The 20,603-nt window shown below is 40.7% G+C and overlaps 1 protein-coding gene across 1 annotated transcript in view; it reads left to right on the top strand.

Annotated features, from left to right (window-relative positions):
* The first annotated feature begins 793 nt into the window (after nt 1–793).
* Nucleotides 794–20,603, top strand: part of LOC136840947 (uncharacterized) — a 34,993-nt gene continuing 15,183 nt past the window's right edge. Inside the window, exons 1-2 of the mRNA XM_067107917.1 lie at nt 794–1,117; nt 3,692–3,897. Coding sequence (XP_066964018.1) covers nt 822–1,117; nt 3,692–3,897 — 502 coding nt within the window. The 5' untranslated portion in view covers nt 794–821. The remainder of the gene's footprint in view (nt 1,118–3,691; nt 3,898–20,603) is intronic.

Genomic DNA, 20,603 nt, shown 5'->3' with positions numbered 1-20,603 from the left:
AAGTGGCAAGCGCTAATAAGCTCGTCTTGGTTTCTTAAAATTGTCTTAGGAAGTGCATGTCTAGTAGCATCCTAGAACCTTGGTCCCTACTGAGTAGATGCCAAATATTGTATGGAAGTCTTACGGTCTTGCACTTGATTTTGAATTTGTCACTTGGTCGGAACTAAGGTGAAAATGAAAACAAAGATAACGGAAATATATACTACAAACAATTTAAATATATAGATGTTGAAAAAAATTATAGTGCATTTGAGAGAAATCCGATATGGAACAGTCTTATCAAATTCAAATGTAATAAAGAAAAATGTCAACACAAGGCCTATTTATCGTGAACCTTTATTTTTTTTTTCTTGAAAAATACAAAGGATATTCTGAGGATATGGTCAGAACAGGTTTATGTTAGTTTTGGCTCTGTCCGTTAACCAGATAGATTTCATGCTCCCAAAACCAACTTATAGTAATTGGTATAATTAAGCATTGCTACTCTAACAATGATTAATAGATTGACGACTAATGGAACAGTAGAGCTGCCCTATTGTGTTCGAAATTTTGGTGGCTTAGATTATATATAATAATAAATGTTAAAATTGCCTACCATACGTTTAAGCGGAACGCAACGTCCTGAGTAAATTAAGGCTTTTAGAAATATTCTGTCAGCTAATGTGACATTGCGCAATACTAGATCAAATGAGACTGATGGGGGCGTTTTGGAGAAGAGGCGTCGGAGAGGTCCCTCCGGATTACAGGGGGATTTCAAACTGAGCGGGCGTTCCCATACGTGGCTTAAGTAGTGACGTCATTCCACAGTCAAAACATAAAAGATGGCGATGGCAAACATGTCGAGTGGTATGTGCCAGCAAATGGTTGTTCCAACGGCTTATCACTTTCCCCAGCCACAGCCACACCCGACTCCTGCAGTGGCACAGGAACCTGAGCAAAAGAAAGAGCCAAAAAAGAGGAAAAAACCCGCTGAGAAGTCGAGTGGCGAGAAGAAGAAACCCAGGATCATAGGCCAGAATACGGATTATGTTTCAGGCCTTAGGTTTGACAACGATGACCAACGCGGGGAATGCTCCAGGTGTAACAAGAAAAAATGCTTTAAGCATATTGATGCCAAGTAAGTGACCAGAACGACGTGTCCGGTTCACTGACAGAGGTTGTTGACGATGACAGCCCGGGATAGGCGAAGTTCAAACTTGGTTATGAATGTAAACAACTACTCGGTGGGATAAATGTACCCCCAGTCGTAGGTTAAGAAGGAAGGCTGGTCCACTGTGGTTTGTATTTTAACAAGTGTTTAGATGATTTGCAGTGGGAAAAACAAAAACAGGATATTATGGAGAGCTTTCTTGGAATGTTGGACGAACTTGGAAGTAGCCTATTGACACTAAACAGGAGAAGCGTTGGTAAGGTGTAAAACATACCTTATACTGGATGGAGATTTTAAAAAATGTAAAGATGTCCGTTGACCTACAAAATATTTACCCCCAAATTTCAATTGGTACAACATACAGTAGTAAATCATTAGCAAGCGGCTTGGTGAGAGAGGCATCAGTGTAAAATACTTATGAAAATATGCCTTGCCTGATGTAGGCAGAACAGTATACCACCCTACAAACACCATCAGCTTTTTTTTTTTTTAGGAGCATTCAGTAGTAAAACAAAAAGCAAATTTCTAAAGTATTAAAAGAATTCAATACTAAACTGCCCTTGAAATAATTTACTGTGACTTGATCTCATCCCATTTGAATGAATACATGTAGGTTATCAGTGCATGCACCTTATTTGTTATAAATATGTTTGTCTTATCAAATAAATTGATATTCATACCAGCCTTTTAAATATATTGTAAAAGCTGTAAAACTAGAAAACATCGTTGCGTTTGTGCAGTATTTAACATATAGCTCACACTATATAGCAGCTCAAGTTAGGGTGGTGTTAGGTTAGGCTAATCATTATGACGACGTATTGTTATAGAGGTTGCACACCATAAAATTATAGATTGCAAATCTAAATAAAAATTTTTATAAATAAAGATTTGGAGTTTTGGGGGAGAATCTAGTATCACGCCTTTCGAGTAACTGATCATCTGTATGAAATTAAAAATGGTGTTGACTCTATGGACTTAGAGAAAGAAATGAAGAACCTTAGTATTTACCCAGAAAATATTGCATAGTCAAAAAACAAACCAATGTACAAAATTACAAATAACAGTTGAAACTGCGTCATGTTAGTGTGTTATGCTTGTTTATTGCAGTGCAGTATATGCTTGTGCATAGCCATAAAAGATTCATTTTAAAGGTACAATAAATATTTCAAATAAGACATCCTATGAAATATTTGTCAATCTGATATCAGTGGTTGTATGGTACACGTGTATCTTTACTTTGCCAGGTTTTTTTTCCATCCTCATATATCCCATGTCCATTTATGATATGCAGTATGCTTAGCATATGCAGTATGCTTAGCACTCCATGTATCCAGTGATACGTGGGATATATATTATATTACAATCTTTGCATGGAATTTTGTTAGTACATTCTACATTTTCAAATTGTGAGTTGTGTATCAAGCTCAACATACCTAAAGTATTTTGCAATTTTAGCACTGTTACACATTAAATAATACATATTCATAGGTCTATTTCTAAAACATTTTCTTTGCTGGTTTTGATTTTGTGTGTTTGCTTTGAGTTTTTGTCTGTGCTCATAAAAATCAGAAAATAAGACATATTAGTTCATTTACTGTAACATCAGGACACCAATGCATAGAAATAAAAGCAAGTAAAATGGCTTTTTGTGATTGAGTTATAAGATCATCTGAAGTCATTTCAGAAATTAAGTCTAATTTCAGACATCATGTATTTACATACTGTAGTTCCAAGGACCAGGTCAGTAGCCTTGATGAAAATTGACATCATTAAAAATTTAGGATAGTTTAAGATTGAGTTTGTATTGAATTACCATATTAAATTTAAAGATTGAGTTTGTATTGAATTACCATATTAAATTTATCTTGTATAGAGTTGGCTTTATTTATGGTAATTTTTCCTGTATAGCTTACAATATTGTAAAGATCTTTTTATGTATCATATACATGTACTTAATAGTTATCCCTATCATTCAAAGTAAGGCCGACCTAACTTAGCTCTGTCAAATGTTTACGAGTGGTTGGTTAGCCTTCAGTTTAAATTTTTAGTTTCATCTTTATTGAAAATTCTGTATCTGCATTATTTACTGCCATCAGTTCAAAGGCTGTTTATCTTTGTCTGATGAGTTACAGCATGCACACTTGATGGGTTATCTCCCCACTAGTATTGGTGGGAAGAGGATCATATTTTTTCATAAAACTTGTGTTAAGCTCTTGACCATCTTCATGTATGTTATATTAAACATTGCTGAATATGTATATATCAATTTTTTAATTATTTTGGTAAACATTTGGCTTTTGCTGAGTGCCTAGACAAAATTTTTGAGACATTGTTTTGGATAAGAAAATCATCAAGAATGCTAAATGCGAGTGCAGTGTAGGGTTAGGAATACGGTACAATATCTGTATTTTACTCTGTGAAAGTGAATAGAAAGTATGTTCATATATTCAAGTAAAAAAGTTTTGTATTGTGGTACAGTATTAAGGGAATTCATTTTATTAAGGTCTTGTAAGTAATTTGTTGTACATTTTTATTTTCCAGAAAAAATCAGATGTCCAAAAAGACTCCTGAAGATACGGTGCTACAGATGAAGAAACACATGTTGAAGTTACTTTCTCTTCCTGATTATACTGTTTTTTGTAAAACTGAACAAAAAAATGGCCAATTAGATATAGATATTTCTAAGATGCATCGGTCGTACTTAGAAGAGCATGAACCTCAGGCATTTGAACCGCCACCTTCCAACGGTTAGTATTTTTTAAGATTTGTTTTTATACCATTATTATTCAGTAGCTGCCTTTCATTGTGACACAGCAAAAGTTTTTAAAAATATTTCACTTTGATTAATGAAGGAGTGCACTATAGCAATTAAATGGAACTTTCTCAAGGAAACTTATTCTAAAATCCAGCATAAGTTACAGCAGATCAGTGATTATCAAGGAATTTTATATATGTAACTTACCCAGTAATTACATTAGCTAAGAGTTTCTCTTGCCTCGGCAGCCTAAATGAAAAAATTTGCTGGTTAGTGCTTCAGTTTAGTGCAGGTGACTGGTCTCGCCCACTAACAAGAGTATCAGGAACTACTCGGCAAACATTCGTCATTACATTTCTGCCGATGCTCGAGTCAGCACAGAGCATCTTTGTCAGCTTTGTTCTTAAATTTGCCGGTCAGAGACGGGATTTTGGTGATGTTTTATTGCTGATTTGGGAGCCTTCAAGCTTACAGCATTCAGGACAGTTTTTGGTTGTTTTGTTTTAATTTGTCATATTTCACAAGCAGAGCGAACTCCAAACTACGATGGTGGCAGTTTAACCAACGATTTCGCCTTTACCGGTGAATGTAAACGTGTTCGTTGCCGAACCAGTAACATGATTTTGTTTCTCATCTGCAAGTGTCAGTCTTAATTAGAATTTGAGACTTGTATGTATGATGATACAGTGTGTACTTATGTATGATGGTACAGTGTGTACTTCGTCTTGAATAGCGTATATGTAATGTGTTTGCTACCAAGCTGAATTTCCTTTGTAAAGAAACTTACAGTTTTGCATTTGTTGCCTCTTTTCTTTAGCGTAAAATATTAATGCTGGGTATCTACTCAACCAATATTTTCACGTTTTGGCATAAACTGTAAATCTCAAACGTGTGACAGAAATTGAGATGTAGATATCATCTTGGTCTGTAAAGGTTAACTTTCCTTTTCCGAGTAATGTAATAAACATAACTTCTGTATTCACTCTGGACCAATTTTTTTGAAGAAATGCACCAGTGAGTCTCAAAATATTTGATGAGTATTGAGATATATATATTAAAGGGAATTGAGATATCTGTATAATGGTACTTCTGTGTTCTTCATAAATTTATCTCTTAAAAGATTAATTGAACATATTATTACACTTTCCTTTGCAGAGAACTGAAAGTGTAAGTGGGCAGGAATACAGTGGGGAGAATTGTGCTCATTGTCTTGGTTTTAACATGCTTCGGAATATGACAGGAATCAGTGAAGAGTTACACATTTTTAGCTCCTCTATGAGCGTCAGTAGCTCTCTCCTGCTCCAACTGCAAAACGCTCAGTGCCTGCTCAAGCTACTGGCTTGATGGCCGCCAATTGCAGAACACTGGGAGCCTGCTCAAACTACTGACTCGGCGACCGCCAGCTGAAGAACACCCGGTGTCTACTTGAGCTTCTGGCTCGACGGCCTCCAACTGCAGAGTGCCCGGCGCCTGCTTGAGCTACTGGCTCGGCGACAGCCAACTGAAGAGCTTTTTGCGCCTGCTGGCCTGTCGCCAGGCCGCTAACTGCAGAACGCTGGCGCTGCTCGAAAGCTGTTGGCTCGGCGCCTGCTCCAAACTACGGCTCGACGCCGCCAACTGCAGAAAATGCTCAGCGCCAGCCAGGCGCCTGGCATCGCTATCCGGGCGCTAGGTGTCCGCTTTGGGTACTGGGGCTCCACTCTCTGGCACACGGCGTTTGCTCGGGCACCGGGCGCCAGTTACGGGTACCTCCTGGCGCCATCTAAGTGTCTCCCACTGTAACCTTCCTGCCCATTTTATCCACTTGCTCCCATGCCCGACTCTCGCTTCTTCTCGTGCCATTTATGATCTTGTTTTAGGTTAACAGATGTTAACCCGGTGATAGTGAATGTTGTGCAGTGGAGGAGTGTGTCTACTCATCCCTCAATTCTCCTAGACAAAGGTCCCTGTCATACTCCCATACACCGGGAGGAGACATACTGAAGTCAAAGGGAGGTCGGGGGTTACACACGGTTATTACGCCCCTCAGTTGAGCCTGTTGCCGGTCCCAGGTATCAACAGACAGCATTGGAAAGCATCTTTCTGGATGCGTAGTGGAGGGTCGGCTGCTCATCCCGCTGATTCTCCCGGAAGCGAGGGTCACTGCCATACTGCCACTACCTGGTAGTAGGCATACTGGTAGCCCTCAGGGAGGTCAGTGGGGTCTGCCATGGGCAGTTGTCTCCTCAGTCCAACCTGTTGCACCCCAGAGTTGCGCCAGAGACAACCACTGAAAGGCGTTTCGGGAAGTACATCGACTTTTGTCGTTCTGAAGAAGCACTGCCTCGTGAGGAGCCCAAGCCTTACCGTTGTTTTAGGAGAGTTACTTGCCCACTCAGGGCACTTCTTGGGTAAAGATCAGTCCCACATCTCCCTTACAGAGAATGAGGGAGCCCTCCTTCCAGTCCTCAATCTTTGTGCAGCAACTGGGACACTCAGAGCGTTTTCCTCTCCTCTCCTAGCGCCAGGAGGAGGTTCTAACTGTCTACACTCTCCAGGACGCAGCAGCTCCAAGATTTTTAGCGCCTTGTTTCTTCGAAACATCCTTTCACCGGTGGGATGTCATGTTGAGCGCTCAGCACCAGACAAGTGTCCGGCAGCAGCCGGGCACAATGTTGCAGCCAAGCGCCCTGATGCAACCGAGTGCCCAGATGCAGCCAAGTGCCCTGATACAGCCAGGCACCCTGAGAGGTTCGGATGTTCTCTTTTGTCGGAGCACCCTGAAGCTGCCGAACTTCTGATAACGCTTGAACCTCATCAAGTTTCCAAGCGCCCTGCAGCTTCGGATAAGCCGCCTTCTGCTTTGGACCCAGCACTTGAACCTTGGCAACAAAAAACTGGATAATATCCTTCATCTTTTACAGAAACCTGCAGCGCAGACTGCCCCTGGATCAGATTTGATGACATCTCTGATTTCTTTTGTTGAGGAAGAAGAGGAGCAGGATACGTCTGCTGCGCAGTATGCAGCACTCCTTAAGTGCCTTCTTCAGCAGTTCCCGGATTTTTTCACTCCGTCCTCTCCTTCTTCTCCAGGCTCGTCTTACATGATGAGCTATCAGCCTGTGGATTCGACTAGTCTTCTTAAGATGGTTCTTTCTAAATCTTTGAAGGGGCTCTTTGCCAAGTGTGAGGAATGGCTTTCTGACAAGAGGATTGAGGAAGGGCCTGTTTAGTGTTTTTCCTTCATCTCTCACGTAGGCGGTACTTGTGGTATTCAACGGAGAAGCTTCCCCCTGGGAGTGCCTGATGCCTCCCAGGGCACTTTTGCACTCATTGACTGGGGACGAGGTGGCTCTTGCATCAGTAAAACATTCTTTTCAGCTCAGGAGATGGATCATCTGTTGAAGAGTATTTTTAAGGCCTTCAGGTGTTGAGTTTCTCGACTGATGTTTGGAGCAGTCGCCAGGAAGTCTAGAATGTCCTTTCTTGTGTGCCAGTCGCAGACCTAGAGAATTTTCTCTCTTGTACAGGTAGAGCGTCCAGAGAGATGGGTCGCTTGGAAGTAACTACCTTGTATGTCGCGGGTCCTGAAGAAGGGTGGAACTGTGGGTCTGCTCGTTAGTGAAGGGTTTCGACCCACAGAAATCGGCCTCCTGCTTTCCCCTCCGGGTAAACAGCTTTTGTTTCCGCAAGATCTTCCTCTCGCAAGTGAGGATTTAGTCCTTCATACTCCAGTGAGGGTCACGCTTTGTCTCTCTTGGAAGAGATGGAGCAAAAGAGGAGCTGATCAGTGGGTAATCAAAGACCTGCTCGGCCAATGACTGGATGGGCCTGCTAGGGACTCTCTCCTCCATAGAGATGTTTGTTCCTTTGGGGAGATTGGGGAGACTGCATGTGAGGCCTTTGCAGTTCTTTCTGAAGGCCAATTGGAACAGGAAGATTCTTCAGATTCCTTCGTATTCCCCATCACACAGGAAATAAAAGATCTTCAGTGGTGGCTCATAGAAAGAAGGTTCCATTCAGGGAAATCCCTGTCTCATCCTAACCCGAACCTCTCATTGTTCTCTGATGCTTCAGACCTTGGTTGGGGAGCGACACTAGGACGATTGGAAGTGTCAGGGAAGTGGTTCTTTCAAGAGAGGAAACTGCACATAAATCTGAAGGAGTTGAAGGCGATTCGTGTGGCGCTTCAACACTTTGCCGCAGTAATGCGAGACTCAGTGATTGCGGTTCGTTCCGACAGCATGACGGCTCTGGCTTATATTCTAAACCAAGGAAGCACTCACTTTCTGTCACTGGGAATTAGCCAGGGATCTCCTTCTTTGGGCTCACAACAACAGTGCACAGATTCTTACCCGTTATGTTCAGGGCAAGTTAAACATATTGGTGGACGTATTGAGCCGTTGCTAACAAGTTCTACCCACGGAATGGTCGCTGAATCCACAAGTGTGCACCGACCTTTGGAAATGGTGGGGAACACCATGGATAGACTTTGTTTGCAACACCCAGGAACCATCACATCCCCCTGTATTGCTCTCTGTCTCCAGATCCTCAGGCATGGGCAACAGATACGATGCTTCAGGATTGGTCACATCTGGAAATGTATGCCTTCCCTCCATTCAGTCTAGTGAAAGATGTGATCAACAAATTCAAGACTTCTCGTCAGGCATTGATGATCCTAGTACAGTACACCCCCTGTATTCGCGGTCTCACGATTCGCGGACTCACCTATTCGTGGATTTCTCTATGGAACATATAAAAACATTTGCTGAAAATTCGCCCATTCACGGTATTTTTCACGAATAAATATTTACTAATTACTGTATTTCCATCTCATTTTCATGACTAAATGCAGTTTTTGTGGTAAAATTATTAAAATAGTCAAGTAGTGATTGATTTACAATTTACAATAATTCGCCTTACGACAATTTGATTTTGCAGTGGGGTAAGCAGTTAATACCAATATGACAATATTTATAAAATATTTTTAAATTTTGTGCGGGCGCAGGCAGCAGTGTACAATCAGGGAGCGAGAGAGACCAAATTACAATAAACCAACTTCTTTTCCTCCATCTCTTTATCCGATCTTCTAGTTAAAAAAGTAAAAGAGAATGATAAAAGTATTGTTAGTAACGTTATACAGTACTCTTGTGTACAGTAAATGCGTACAGCTATAAACAACCGACCAGAAACTGTTGTTTTGCTTATCACTGAATCGGATAACAACAGCCGTATTGCTTGTATTTCAACCATCGTAAGGTAATACACAGTTACCGTAGTTATAGTACAAATGAAGTTAAGTAGAATAGGACTGATATATTTTTACATTATACCCTTATTCGGTATGGATAAAAGATCAGCAAGGAAATACACTTTAAGCTGCAAGTTGTAGCTGAGAAAACAGTGTTCAAGCTACTAATGACTATAAATTATCATGCATCGGCAACATGGATGAAACTCAACCGTAATTAAAATTGGAGAGAAAGTATTTTAATCAAAACTACTGGGCTTGAAAGAACACATTACTTCTATTTTTATGCCGATAAACGATAAACATGTAAAGCTTGTATTATGATGAAATCAAGTGAAAATAGCGAACAGTATCTTGATTTTTTTACACAAAACAAACGTCCCCAAACAACCAATGTCATCTATTAACGAAAAAATAGCCAATTTAATTTCACAAGAAGACGTATTTAAGTTATACTTCGACTTAAAAACACTTCTTATAACGAAAAATAACCTTGCCCCATATAAATAAAGTATCTAGAGATTCATTTATGCTAACTAGAAGCAAGAAAAATGCTCTGAACTTAATTAAATAAAGCAAAATAAACTTCCCGCATAATCGATTTCCAAACCAAAACATTGATCGCCATGATCACAATTTATAATACAAAAGCAATATAAGTCCGGCGCAAAAACGAACGCCCACTACATTTGTCATAGCAATGATATAAAAAAGAAAAAAAGTGGAAAATTTTAGTTCACTTATATTTTTTCAATTACATTTTCTCCATTATTTTTAAGTACACTTTTAACCTCTTAGCTTTGAATGTGCTAAATCTTTGAAACATTGTGCATCCATGTCTTCAAACCAAAAACTTACGGATGGCATCCTCAATTTGGGGAGGGACGTTTTCTCATCTGTTACTCAGTTTCCGTTTCATGTATGCCCAGCAATTTTCAATTAGGTTTTAAATCCTGGTGAATTGCCTGGCCAGTCCAATTTCTGATATTAAATTCCTTAAGAAGGTTTGTGACCTTTGTGGAAATCGTGGTGGCAAGGTGTCCATCTTGCATAAATACACGCGATGCCCAAAAGTTCATTAAGGGACTAATTCATTTTCCAAGACATTTTCATAAATCTCCATTCATTATCGTGCTTTCTGGAGAGATATCCGCTATGCCAGCTATGAATAAAAGTTGATTCATCTAAAAACCACCCTTTCCCAATCCTTTTCAGTCCACTTCAAATATTTTGCAAAAATCCTTTTTTTTTCATAGGCTTAGTGAGAGTGGCTTCTTTGCTGCAACAATGGGGAGACCAAAGGCTCTTCTGCAATCGATGTTCAGATAACGTTCCTAAGCAGATCAGGGTTTTGAGACTTCAAAATTTTGGCTGGCATTGATGGATGTTCCATAACAATCTTTTTAAAATGTTATCCGTTCTTTTTGTAGTTTTCGTGGCCTCCTGAGCCTTTCTTCCCTTCAGTGATGAATCAAGGTCTCCTGTCTTGGAGCGCGGTTGCACCACAATGAGACGGTGCTTTTAGAGATTCCCAGCTCTCTTGCAATAGCTGACATTGACTTGCCAGTTTTCCATAGGGTCACAATTTCTTTCTTAACCAAGGATAAGGAAGTTATTTGGCCAAAAATGTAGCGGTGACGACAGTGAATGGGGCACGAAAGCGCATACAATGACAGCCGACCTTTGTGATAGCTTGAGTATCAGTGCATTTTAAACAGCGACAATACATGCCAGACCTAACGATAAATTGGGAAAATATATACTTCGGGGCGGAAATCGCAAAGAAAAGTCCGAACGCTTATTACAGTAATTAGGGATGCTTTTTTTTTTTGTACAATGTTATTGATACAGTGAATTAATGCATAACATTTTAAAAGATCCATGGAAAAGATGCATATTCGTTATGTTGATGTTTGTACAATACAATATGTGAATATAGCGTGCATTATAATGTAGACTAGGCTACCGTATATATGTATATAATATGCCATAGTGTAGGCTAAGCTAATTTTTGTTTGTTATTCAATTTCTCTTTGTATTGAATTATCATAAGTCACTCTGCATGAACTCCAGAATTAGCTGATATTAATAATTACTATACCATGTATATATATGTATACTGTAGAGCAGCCCTGTGCAATTATGCCCAAGGGGTGATGACCCTCAAAGGCTTTCATTGGGGCCCTTTCTCCTAAAATTAAATAAGCTATATATCAGCAGGAAAGATTTTTATTGTACTAATAATGTATTTCTACAAAGTAAAAACGCAAGATTTCAGAGGAAACCTGGATAACTTTTATGTTAATGATCCCAGTTAACCAATAATAAGTAATTATTTATGTTTGTACATTATAATAATAAGGTACGGTAGCCCTTTCATTTGCTCATCTATAGTAAGGAAAATACTTTTGTTTTGAACAATTCTTATGTTTGTGATCCTAATTTAAATAAAAATCAGTAACAAAAACTAATTATCTATCTTTATCAGTATAATCTCACATAATATGTTTTCGAAAGTAAATAACATGAAATAGTAAGGTTAGAGTTCCTCCATACCAACAGAGTCGTGACTCGTGGGCCCTTTTGGGAAAATAGGTTGCACACCTGCTGTAGAGTATACATTATAGTGTAGGGTAGGCTACCATACATGTATTTAGAACCTAAGGCTAAAGCATATTCGAGATATGTTTTTTCCAACAAAGGATGGGTTTTTTCCAACAAACGATGGTTTTTTTTAGAACGGTGTTTTTTAGAACCTAACCCTATTGTAAATAGGATGAGAATTTTTAGTTTTTTTTTTGTTTGAACTATCAAAATAGGCAGTTCTAAGTGTTTTTAGAAGGGTTCTAAGTATTCGCGGGTTTTATCTATTCGATAGGGGGATTGGTACGCATCCCCCACAGATAGGGGGCTTTACTGTAGCTTCTTTTTGGCCTCAAAAGGAGTGGTTTCCAGACCTTCTGGAACTGTGGACTTTTGGCTCCTCCCCGCAGAGAAAGATCTTTCGGACAACCTCATTTGAACAGATATCATCAAGGTTGGCCCACTCTTGCTCTGATAAGCTTCAACTGTCAGGAAGCATCCCCACAGATAGGGGCTTTAGTAGCTTCTTTTTGGCCTCAAAGGAGTGGTTTCCAGACCTTCTGGAACTTCTCGGACTTTCGCGGCTCCTCCCAGAGAAAGATCAGACAACCTCTGAACAGATATTTGATTCGTCCACTCTTGCTCTGATAAGCTTCAAACTGTCAGGAAGCTTGTCAGAGCAAAAGGATTTTCAAGAGAAGCTGCGAATGCTATCGCAAAATGTAGACGCGAGTCTTCTTCAAGGCTCTACCAGCTAAGTGGGCAGTTTTTTTGGTCCAACTAGCCGAATTTTTACTTTACCTAAGATCTTCCAGAGGCTTTTTGACGTCTACGATAAAGGGTTACAGATCCATGCTGAACTCAGTATTCAAGCAGAGAGGTTTGAATATTTCCTCAGACCCGGACATTTCAGACTTAGTCAAGTCTTTTGACACCAGGAAACGGAAGTCTCAGCAGCCAGTGTCGTGGAACCTAGACGTAGTCCTGCAGTGGTTGTCCGGCCCTCCTTTTGAACCTATTCAGGCGTCTTCCTTTAGGGATCTGTCTAGAAAGACACTTTTCGTAATCGCTTTAGCCACAGCAAAAAGAGTCAGCGAGTTGCAAGTGCTGGACAGACAAGTTGGGATTTTTGCAAGAGACAACTATTTGCTCATATATTTTAGGCTTCTTAGCCAAAAACGAGAACCCGTCTAACCCTTGGCCTCGTTCTTTTTCCGTCCAGAGCCTTGCAGAATTGATGGGACCTTCGGAACAAGAGAGTATGGTGCCCAGTGAGAGCATTAAGATTCTACATTGAGAGAACCAAGAATATCAGAGGGGATTCTCGTAATCTATGGTGTTCAGTTTAGAACCCTTTATATCCTGTCTCCAAGAATGCTATCTCTTTATTTTTGAGTGACATTATCATAGAGTCTCCCTTGAGAATTCAGGAGAATAATTACTGTTGTTAAAGGTAAAAGCACATGAGGTACGGGCGGTAGCCACTTCGTTGGCTTTTAAACGCAACCTCTCTCTAGCTACCATAATCCAGTCGACTTATTGGAAGTGTTGCTTGGTCTTCGCCAACTATTATCTACGGGACATCAAAACTGTGTTCGAGGACTACGCACGCTGGGGCCACTCTCCGTAGCTGGCATGACACTAGGGAATGAGTGGTAGGAGTGATCCTTCTATTTCTCTATCTCTTAGCCTTGATTAAAGTTGTTGAGTTTTTGGGAAGCCGACAGTACTTAGTACCTGGAGTACCCTCTGATCTTCGTTTTAAATGGATGGGTAATACTGTATATGTTTTGTAAATGGTGTACAGGTAACATTTTGTTGTGTGTAAGTCGATGTCTATTTTTCTCCCAGGGCAAGGGCAATTGTTTTGTTTAAGCTTTGTTGAGTCATAGAACTACTCCCTGACCACAAAGTGCCCACTGAAATATTGGCAATCCTGACACTACCGGTCATGTCCCTACGGGTCGAGATAAGCAACGACCAAGAGGCAGTATCTTCCTGCTCTTGCTCTCTCCCCAGGTAAGGTTACGACAAGCATTACCACAACACTAACTTTTTTTTTTTTTCAAATACATTCCTTTATAATGTCTTTTGAGTAGTACATGTCCATTCTTCCCACCTCTTATCAATGTGGGATTCAGCTATGTAATTACTTGTATATATACTTACAAAGTAATTTACATGAACAGAGCCTGTCTCTCCTCCCCGCACATGGACATAGAGCATAAACGAACTGAGCTCTTCAGCTATGTTGTACCTATTCTTCCCCGAAAGTGGGCGGGGCACTTACCTGCACCAAAACAAAAGAGCGCTACCGCGAATTTTCATTTCTTAAGCTGCCATTTAAAGTAGAACTATAGCTATGTAATTATAATTATATATATACATTATATATATAAAACCTTCGTTTATTATGAAAATATCATATTTGAGGCAGAAATGTGCTTGGGAAGTCAAGTCACAAAATGAAGAATTAGCAGAGTTGTTTGTATTTAGTTACTGAAAAGTATATTGACCCTTCCACCCCAGTCATGACACACTCATCCGAAAGGTTAATTACGACCAAATTCCGTCTGTGACCCTGGTGTCTGGGCTATGTCTTGTACTTGGTTTTTATTGATTTCCTTTGAGATTTCCTTAATTTTGCCATATTGGGGGTTACATTTTTCTTGCCACCCTTGCTGTGCTGTAAGGGTTAAGGGGGGCGCACGCTTACATAGAAATAATGCTCTGATCTTTATGAAATTTTAATATGTTATGCATATATATAAGGGGATGTTCCAGAAAAATTTTGAGAGTGATCGGATGAATATTTTTAATTTTATTAAAAAAATAAAAAAAAATTAAAATATTAAAAATGTAACTCCTCCTCTATTTTTAGAGCTATTGCAATTCGGCTTCATACACAGAAAGTATCATAGTAGGAAAAAGTTTGGGAACAGATTTTCTATTTTTCCCTTTTTTTTGATGGGGGCGAGGGGAGATTTTTCCCAAAATGTGTATAATTTGTTGTGTATGGGTTCCCGTCAACCTAAGAAAAAATCTAGCCCCAACAAAGTATTCGTCTTTCTTTCTTCTTTCCAATGATATATTTTACTTTAAAATTGGCCTAAAAATGAAAAAGTAGTTAGCATTTGAAGTGCAAAAAGTGAAACTGAGAAAACGACTGGTAAAAGTCAACAAGTGTTTTTTCTTGGCACTCGTGGAAAAACTTAATTTAAGAGCTTTAATACTCATAATGCTCGGTTCAGACTGCCTTTCCTTCTTTCTAATAGTTCTTAGTGTTTTTTTCTTTGTTTCTGCTCAGGTCCCCCTTTAAAAATGGGTATTATTCTGCTCGATCGGTAGGGTGTCATCAAGTACCACCTGACTCAGTATTGTTGCCTGGTTTGAAACAGAAAGTAAAAGTTTAGTAACTACCAGGCTGATATTCTTGACTCATTTTCAGTCGTTTGTTCACTTGTTTGGTCTTTTTTGTCTTTGGAGTTTGATTTTCAAGCCTTTTTGTTTCTCGAATATTTAGAACTTTTTCTATACTTTCGCTTGTGCTAAAACAGATGTGTTAGTAAATTGAACTTCATAGCGAAGTTATGTTCTATTGCTGTTATTTGTGCACAAAAATAAACTTATTTAGGCCAAAAACTTTGTTTTTGGGCAACTTCATGAATGGATTCATTAGGGTTTTGTGTGAACCCTTTTCAAACATCGCTGGAGAAGGGTTGGGGATGAAAGGTCCGTAAATACTCCTTGACATATTCATAAAATTCCTGGAATTTTAGTCAGCAAAATCTTTCTGGTCTTTATGAGATGATGGTCTCCGTCCATGTGCAATAGCTCGCTGGTAAAAACACCATCGAAGTCCCTTTGGTTACAAGTTATGACGTTCCTTCCCGATCGTCTGATGACGCATGATGGTAAAAAGAGGCCATTATTGCACGTCTCATTGTTTCACATCAGTGCCGATGTTGTCTCTTATTGCTTTTCCATAAAAAGATTGAAATTTTTCAATTGTGGTCTTTGTGAGCTTGTCGCCCAGCCAATAAACTTTTCTTCACTATCTTGCCCGATTTTTTTAGTATAAAGTTCACTTGCAGCTTTTTCTCAAGCCTATTACCCATGTCGTTTATGCACGTGATTTATGCATTCCAATTTTATTACTTGATGGTCATCATATGGTCCTCGCCTTCATTCACCACACACAGCTGTATGCCTTTGAATCACTGTCCCCACAAATGTTACGCACTGTAACCCATAATTTTCTGATCGGGACCACAAACGTCTACGCTTCCTCAGCTTCCATAGCACCTGCCAGGCCATCAAAATTCTTATTGCATCTGTGCTTCTTCATTTTCTTTCTCTCACAGTCTTTGCAATAATTGCTTAGCACAATCACATCTATGATAGTTGCCGTATGACACTTCAATCACAAAAACAACACCTACATGGGACTTGTGACCCCGAGTAAGCTAAGTCCCATCAAGGAAACTTCAATTTTATCATACCATTTTCATCCATCTCAGCTAACTCCTTTTCTATATAATAATTCTTTATGAACTCATGTGCCTTCTTTTAATATTTATCACTATGTGTTTTCATTTTATTATACAAAAAGCGGCAATGTCTTGCATATGACCCCGATGAAATAGGGTCCTTACCTATAAATCCACTCCTTTTCACTAAGCCCAGCTTGTCCAACACCAGAAATCAAAGAATGATAAATTCCTCAATATTTACCTCACCAATTGATGGTGCTGAGATTTTCCATTGCTAATTCTGCTTTGCTGGGGCACTAACCGTATACCCACACGATTGGCACTTCATAAATAAATCAGTATCCCATCTATTGGCAGAGACATCGACATGAACTTTGCCCCCACAATTTCCTACCTTGCATCTAACACCCGACACTATTTTCTCTAACTGGGATCTAGATATAATAAACTTGTCATCATATATTCCCTTTTTTTTCTATTTCCTTTCATCAACTGTGAACGTGTTTCTATGAAGGTGAAAGAACATCAGCTGTTTGTGCGGCAGATGACGCCGAAGCAATGAGGGCGGGGCTCAGCTATCAAAATAGAGCCTCTTGTTGATGTTGTTGATTTTGATGGTGTTGCTGGTGGTGGTGATGGTGTTGGGACAGAGCTGAAACATCTGGCAACAATGGCGAGAGCGATGGCATGGCTAACACGCCCACCAACTTCACTCTTGCTACTCAATCGTCGACCCTGTCTCTTTAGCAAAATTTGCTAAAAGGGGCCTAAAGTTGCATCTTCTCCGTTTTGGCATTTTGTATCACTTTCACTCTAGTACACACACAGAAGTATATGGATTGTATTTTGTGTTACTAGATGTATAAAAACTGCAAAAAACACCGAAAATAGCGAGAACAATGCTCAGAGAAAAAAGTTGCACACCTCCACTTTTCAATGTTTGGGGGCCACTGACTCGGTCGCTTTGTCTGAGTTGTCTCTTACACCACGCATTCACATTGTTGTTGCCATACGCTGCCAGACGTAGGGAGATAATGGTGACAAAAACCAAAATAATGAATAAATTAGGCAAATAAAGGAAAAAATGAAGTAGTCATTGGGAGTCAAACGTCAGCTCTACTTCACTGTCTAAAGTGGAGGCCCAAAACCCTTTAATTTTAATATTTCGAAAAATGCTTTGGTCACGGTAACGAAGGTGTTGTTCATGTCTTTTGCCATTTAACCATTTTTTAAAATTTCAAAAATATTCATCAAAAATCAGCGTGCGCTCCCCTTAAGATGATTTTTGGCACAAGAGAAAGGGTAAGAGGCATAAGTGAACAAAATGGTTGGTATGGAAGTTACAGGGCACTAGAAGGTCATAGAGATAGTATAGATGAAGACCCTGACCAGATGGAGTTAGGCTAGAAAGTGCATGATATAGAAGAGAATGGAGAACAGCTAATGTGACAGCTAATCCTGAAAAGAGAAAACCATATCAAGTGTGAATGAGGTTGAGGGCATTTCTTCATATGCTGTGATGTATTGAGGCGGAAGTCAACAGCACCCCAGGTATGAGGGTTTTTAGATGAAATACAGTACATGGGATGTGTAGCGTTTGTTAGGTCATGCTACCTTTGAATTCTTCAGTTCTGCATTTTTATATAAGTAACTTGCCAAGTAACTACATAGCTATTAGTTTCACTTAACCGCAGCAGTTCAAATTAGAAATTCACGGTAACGCGCTATTGTTTTAGTGTAGGTAACTAGACCCCCCCCCTCACTTTCGGGGGAAGAATAGGTACAACAGTGCTGAAGAGCTCAATTTGTTTTTGCCAATCAACTGAACAAGGTTTGGTTGAGCAGCTCTGATTTGTATCTTTTGCCTTGAAGTATTCATTCGTGTTGGTAGTGTGCTATTTATTAGCTTAGCTAGTTCCAGAGTGACTAATTTTGACTAAGTATGTCAGATTCTAGCTTATCTAGTATTAGGTATTGCAGCAAAGGCTGTAATACTAGTCTTACTTCTGCTAGGTATGATTTGCACACTTTGCGTTGCCATTGTAGAGGGCAAATTTGCTCTTTTGAACTTAACTGTGACGAATGCAAAGACTGGGATTAGGGTAAATGAAAAGTTTTGGATGCGCATGTCGATAAACTCCAGGGAGACAAACAGAGAACGGCAGCTGCTAGAGCCGAGGCTAGAGTTTTAGTTGGTCAGGTTTCCACTCTGAAATCGGATATTGCTTTTCATCCTGTACCTTCAACACCTGTTACTGCTTTCTCCCCTATCACCAGCCCTGCAACTTTTCCTCAAACTCCACTACCCGGCTCCCATTCTTCCGAACCCGATGCCATCACCAGCCTCAAAACTTGGATTGACCAAAGGTTTGGTCTACTTGTTAACACTGTAACCCAAATCAGGTCTTCAGTTAAGGCCCTTATGGACCAGGTAAGTGTGATTAGTGCTGGTGCAAGTGCAGTGTCAGTGGAGGAGATGACTACCCGTCCCACTGATGCTCCTAGACAAAGGTCAATGTCAAAATCCCCCAAACATGGGAGGAGGCAAACCGAAGGTCTAAGGGAGGTCGATGGGGTTTGCCCATGGGTAGTTGCCCCCTCAGCCAAGCCTGTTGATCGAACCCAGGACTCGGCGGATGGCCGTTGGAAAGGCGTCCATATGGATGTGCATGCCCTGTCGCCCAGTGATTCGGACACCAGTGCGAACAGAGGGCATAAGCTTTTTTCGAAAATGTATAGGCCATTGAAAAGGCATGCTCCTGGTGAACAAAGGCATAGTCCTCTTCCCTCCTGCAGTTTTTGGGTTAGTCCAAAATGGGCTGTGCATGACACTTCGTTGATGGAGAGCCAGTCTTTGACGCAGCATTCCTCATCCAAGTTGTCCGAGCTCCCAGTTTCCAAACGTACAGTGTCCAAATGTTCTGTGTCGAAGCGCCCATCTTCCGAGCGCAGTGTCCAAACATGTAGTGTTGGATCGCCCAATGTCCGAGCGATCAGGTTCTGACCGCCCAACTTTCAAGCGCCAAGTGTCCGAACGCACAGTGACAGACTGTCGAATGTCCGAGCGTTCATTGTCTAAGCACCCAGAGTTGTCCAAGTGCCCATTGTCTGTACACCCAGCTTCCGCTAGGCAAAGTCAGAATTTTTACCGCACACTTGGCGCCAGTAGCTGCCGCTTGGCGAACCCTGCCGTTAGGATCCATTTTGGAACTCATTCAACGGAGAAGTTGATAAGCATCCGGCCTTTACAGAAGCGCAACCTCTGCTACAGGATCAGGCAGACTTAGCTCCTTCTCCCATTTCATCCAGTGAAGAAGCCATCGATCAAGAGCATCCTAAAACAGCATATGTAACACTCTGGAAGTACATCCTCTTCTGCTATCCAGTTTTCTTCTTTCCAAGGGTCCTGTCGTCTCCTGGTTCACCTTCATGACGAGACAGCCGGTAGAGGCCTCAGGCTACCGAAGATGGTCCTCTCCTCGTCCTCTAGGAAGGCTTTAGTGGACATTGACAGTTGGTTAGTGGAGAAGAGGGAGTTTGGTAAGGTGGTTTCAGCGCACCTCCCTCCCACCTGTCACCAAGGAGGTACTTGTCCTACTCCATTAGGGAGGCTCCTTCTCTGGGAGTTTCTATCTCCTCCCAGGGAGACTTCTCCAGCCTTGTGGACTCTATGTGGAGATTGGCTTTTAACTCTGCTAAGATCATGTTCACGTCCTCGGAGCTAGACCATTGGCAAAAGAGACGTTTTTTAAAGGAGATTTTCCAGCTATCGACTGTTAGAGATCAGCTTTTCAGCCAGAATTATGTTTTCAGCTTCGAATCAGCGCACCTTCTCAAGAATATTTTTAAAAGGTTTTCAAAGTGATGAGCTTCCTAGACTGGGCAGTGGGTGCACTAGCGCAAAATTAGAGAATGCTCCTTGTTAGCTCAAGAAATTTCTATGGACCTCTTAGGAGTACTTTCCTGTACTGATATGAGCATTCGCGATAGTATGCAAGAGTTAGCTAGTCTTTATGCCATGGGTGTGCTTAAGAAAAGAGAGTTTGGTGTTCTTTTACTTTGAAAGGCATCACTCCGTCTCAGAGATCGGCCCTCGCCTTCTCCCCCTTGGACAAGACGCATGTTTTTCCCCAGACTACAGTACTGAACATTGCCTGTGACCTGCAGAAAAAGAACACTCAGGACCTGCTCTCCCAATCTGTGAGACGCCCCAAGGATTCTTCAGCTCTTCCTCCCAGATCTTCGTCTCCCGCTGCAGCCTACTTCTTTTCAGAGCTCCCGTTCTAGAACATATACTAGAACAAGAGCGTATACCCGTTTCCCACAGCGTTCCATCAAGAAGAGTCTGCCTCCAAGAAATGAAGCTATAGTCCTCCGCACTCAGGCAGGGAG

Source organism: Macrobrachium rosenbergii, chromosome 8 (genome assembly GCF_040412425.1).
Source record: "Macrobrachium rosenbergii isolate ZJJX-2024 chromosome 8, ASM4041242v1, whole genome shotgun sequence".
Lineage (NCBI taxonomy): Eukaryota > Metazoa > Arthropoda > Malacostraca > Decapoda > Palaemonidae > Macrobrachium > Macrobrachium rosenbergii.
Note: the sequence above shows the minus strand (reverse complement) of the source record. Positions and strands in the feature narration are given on the sequence as shown.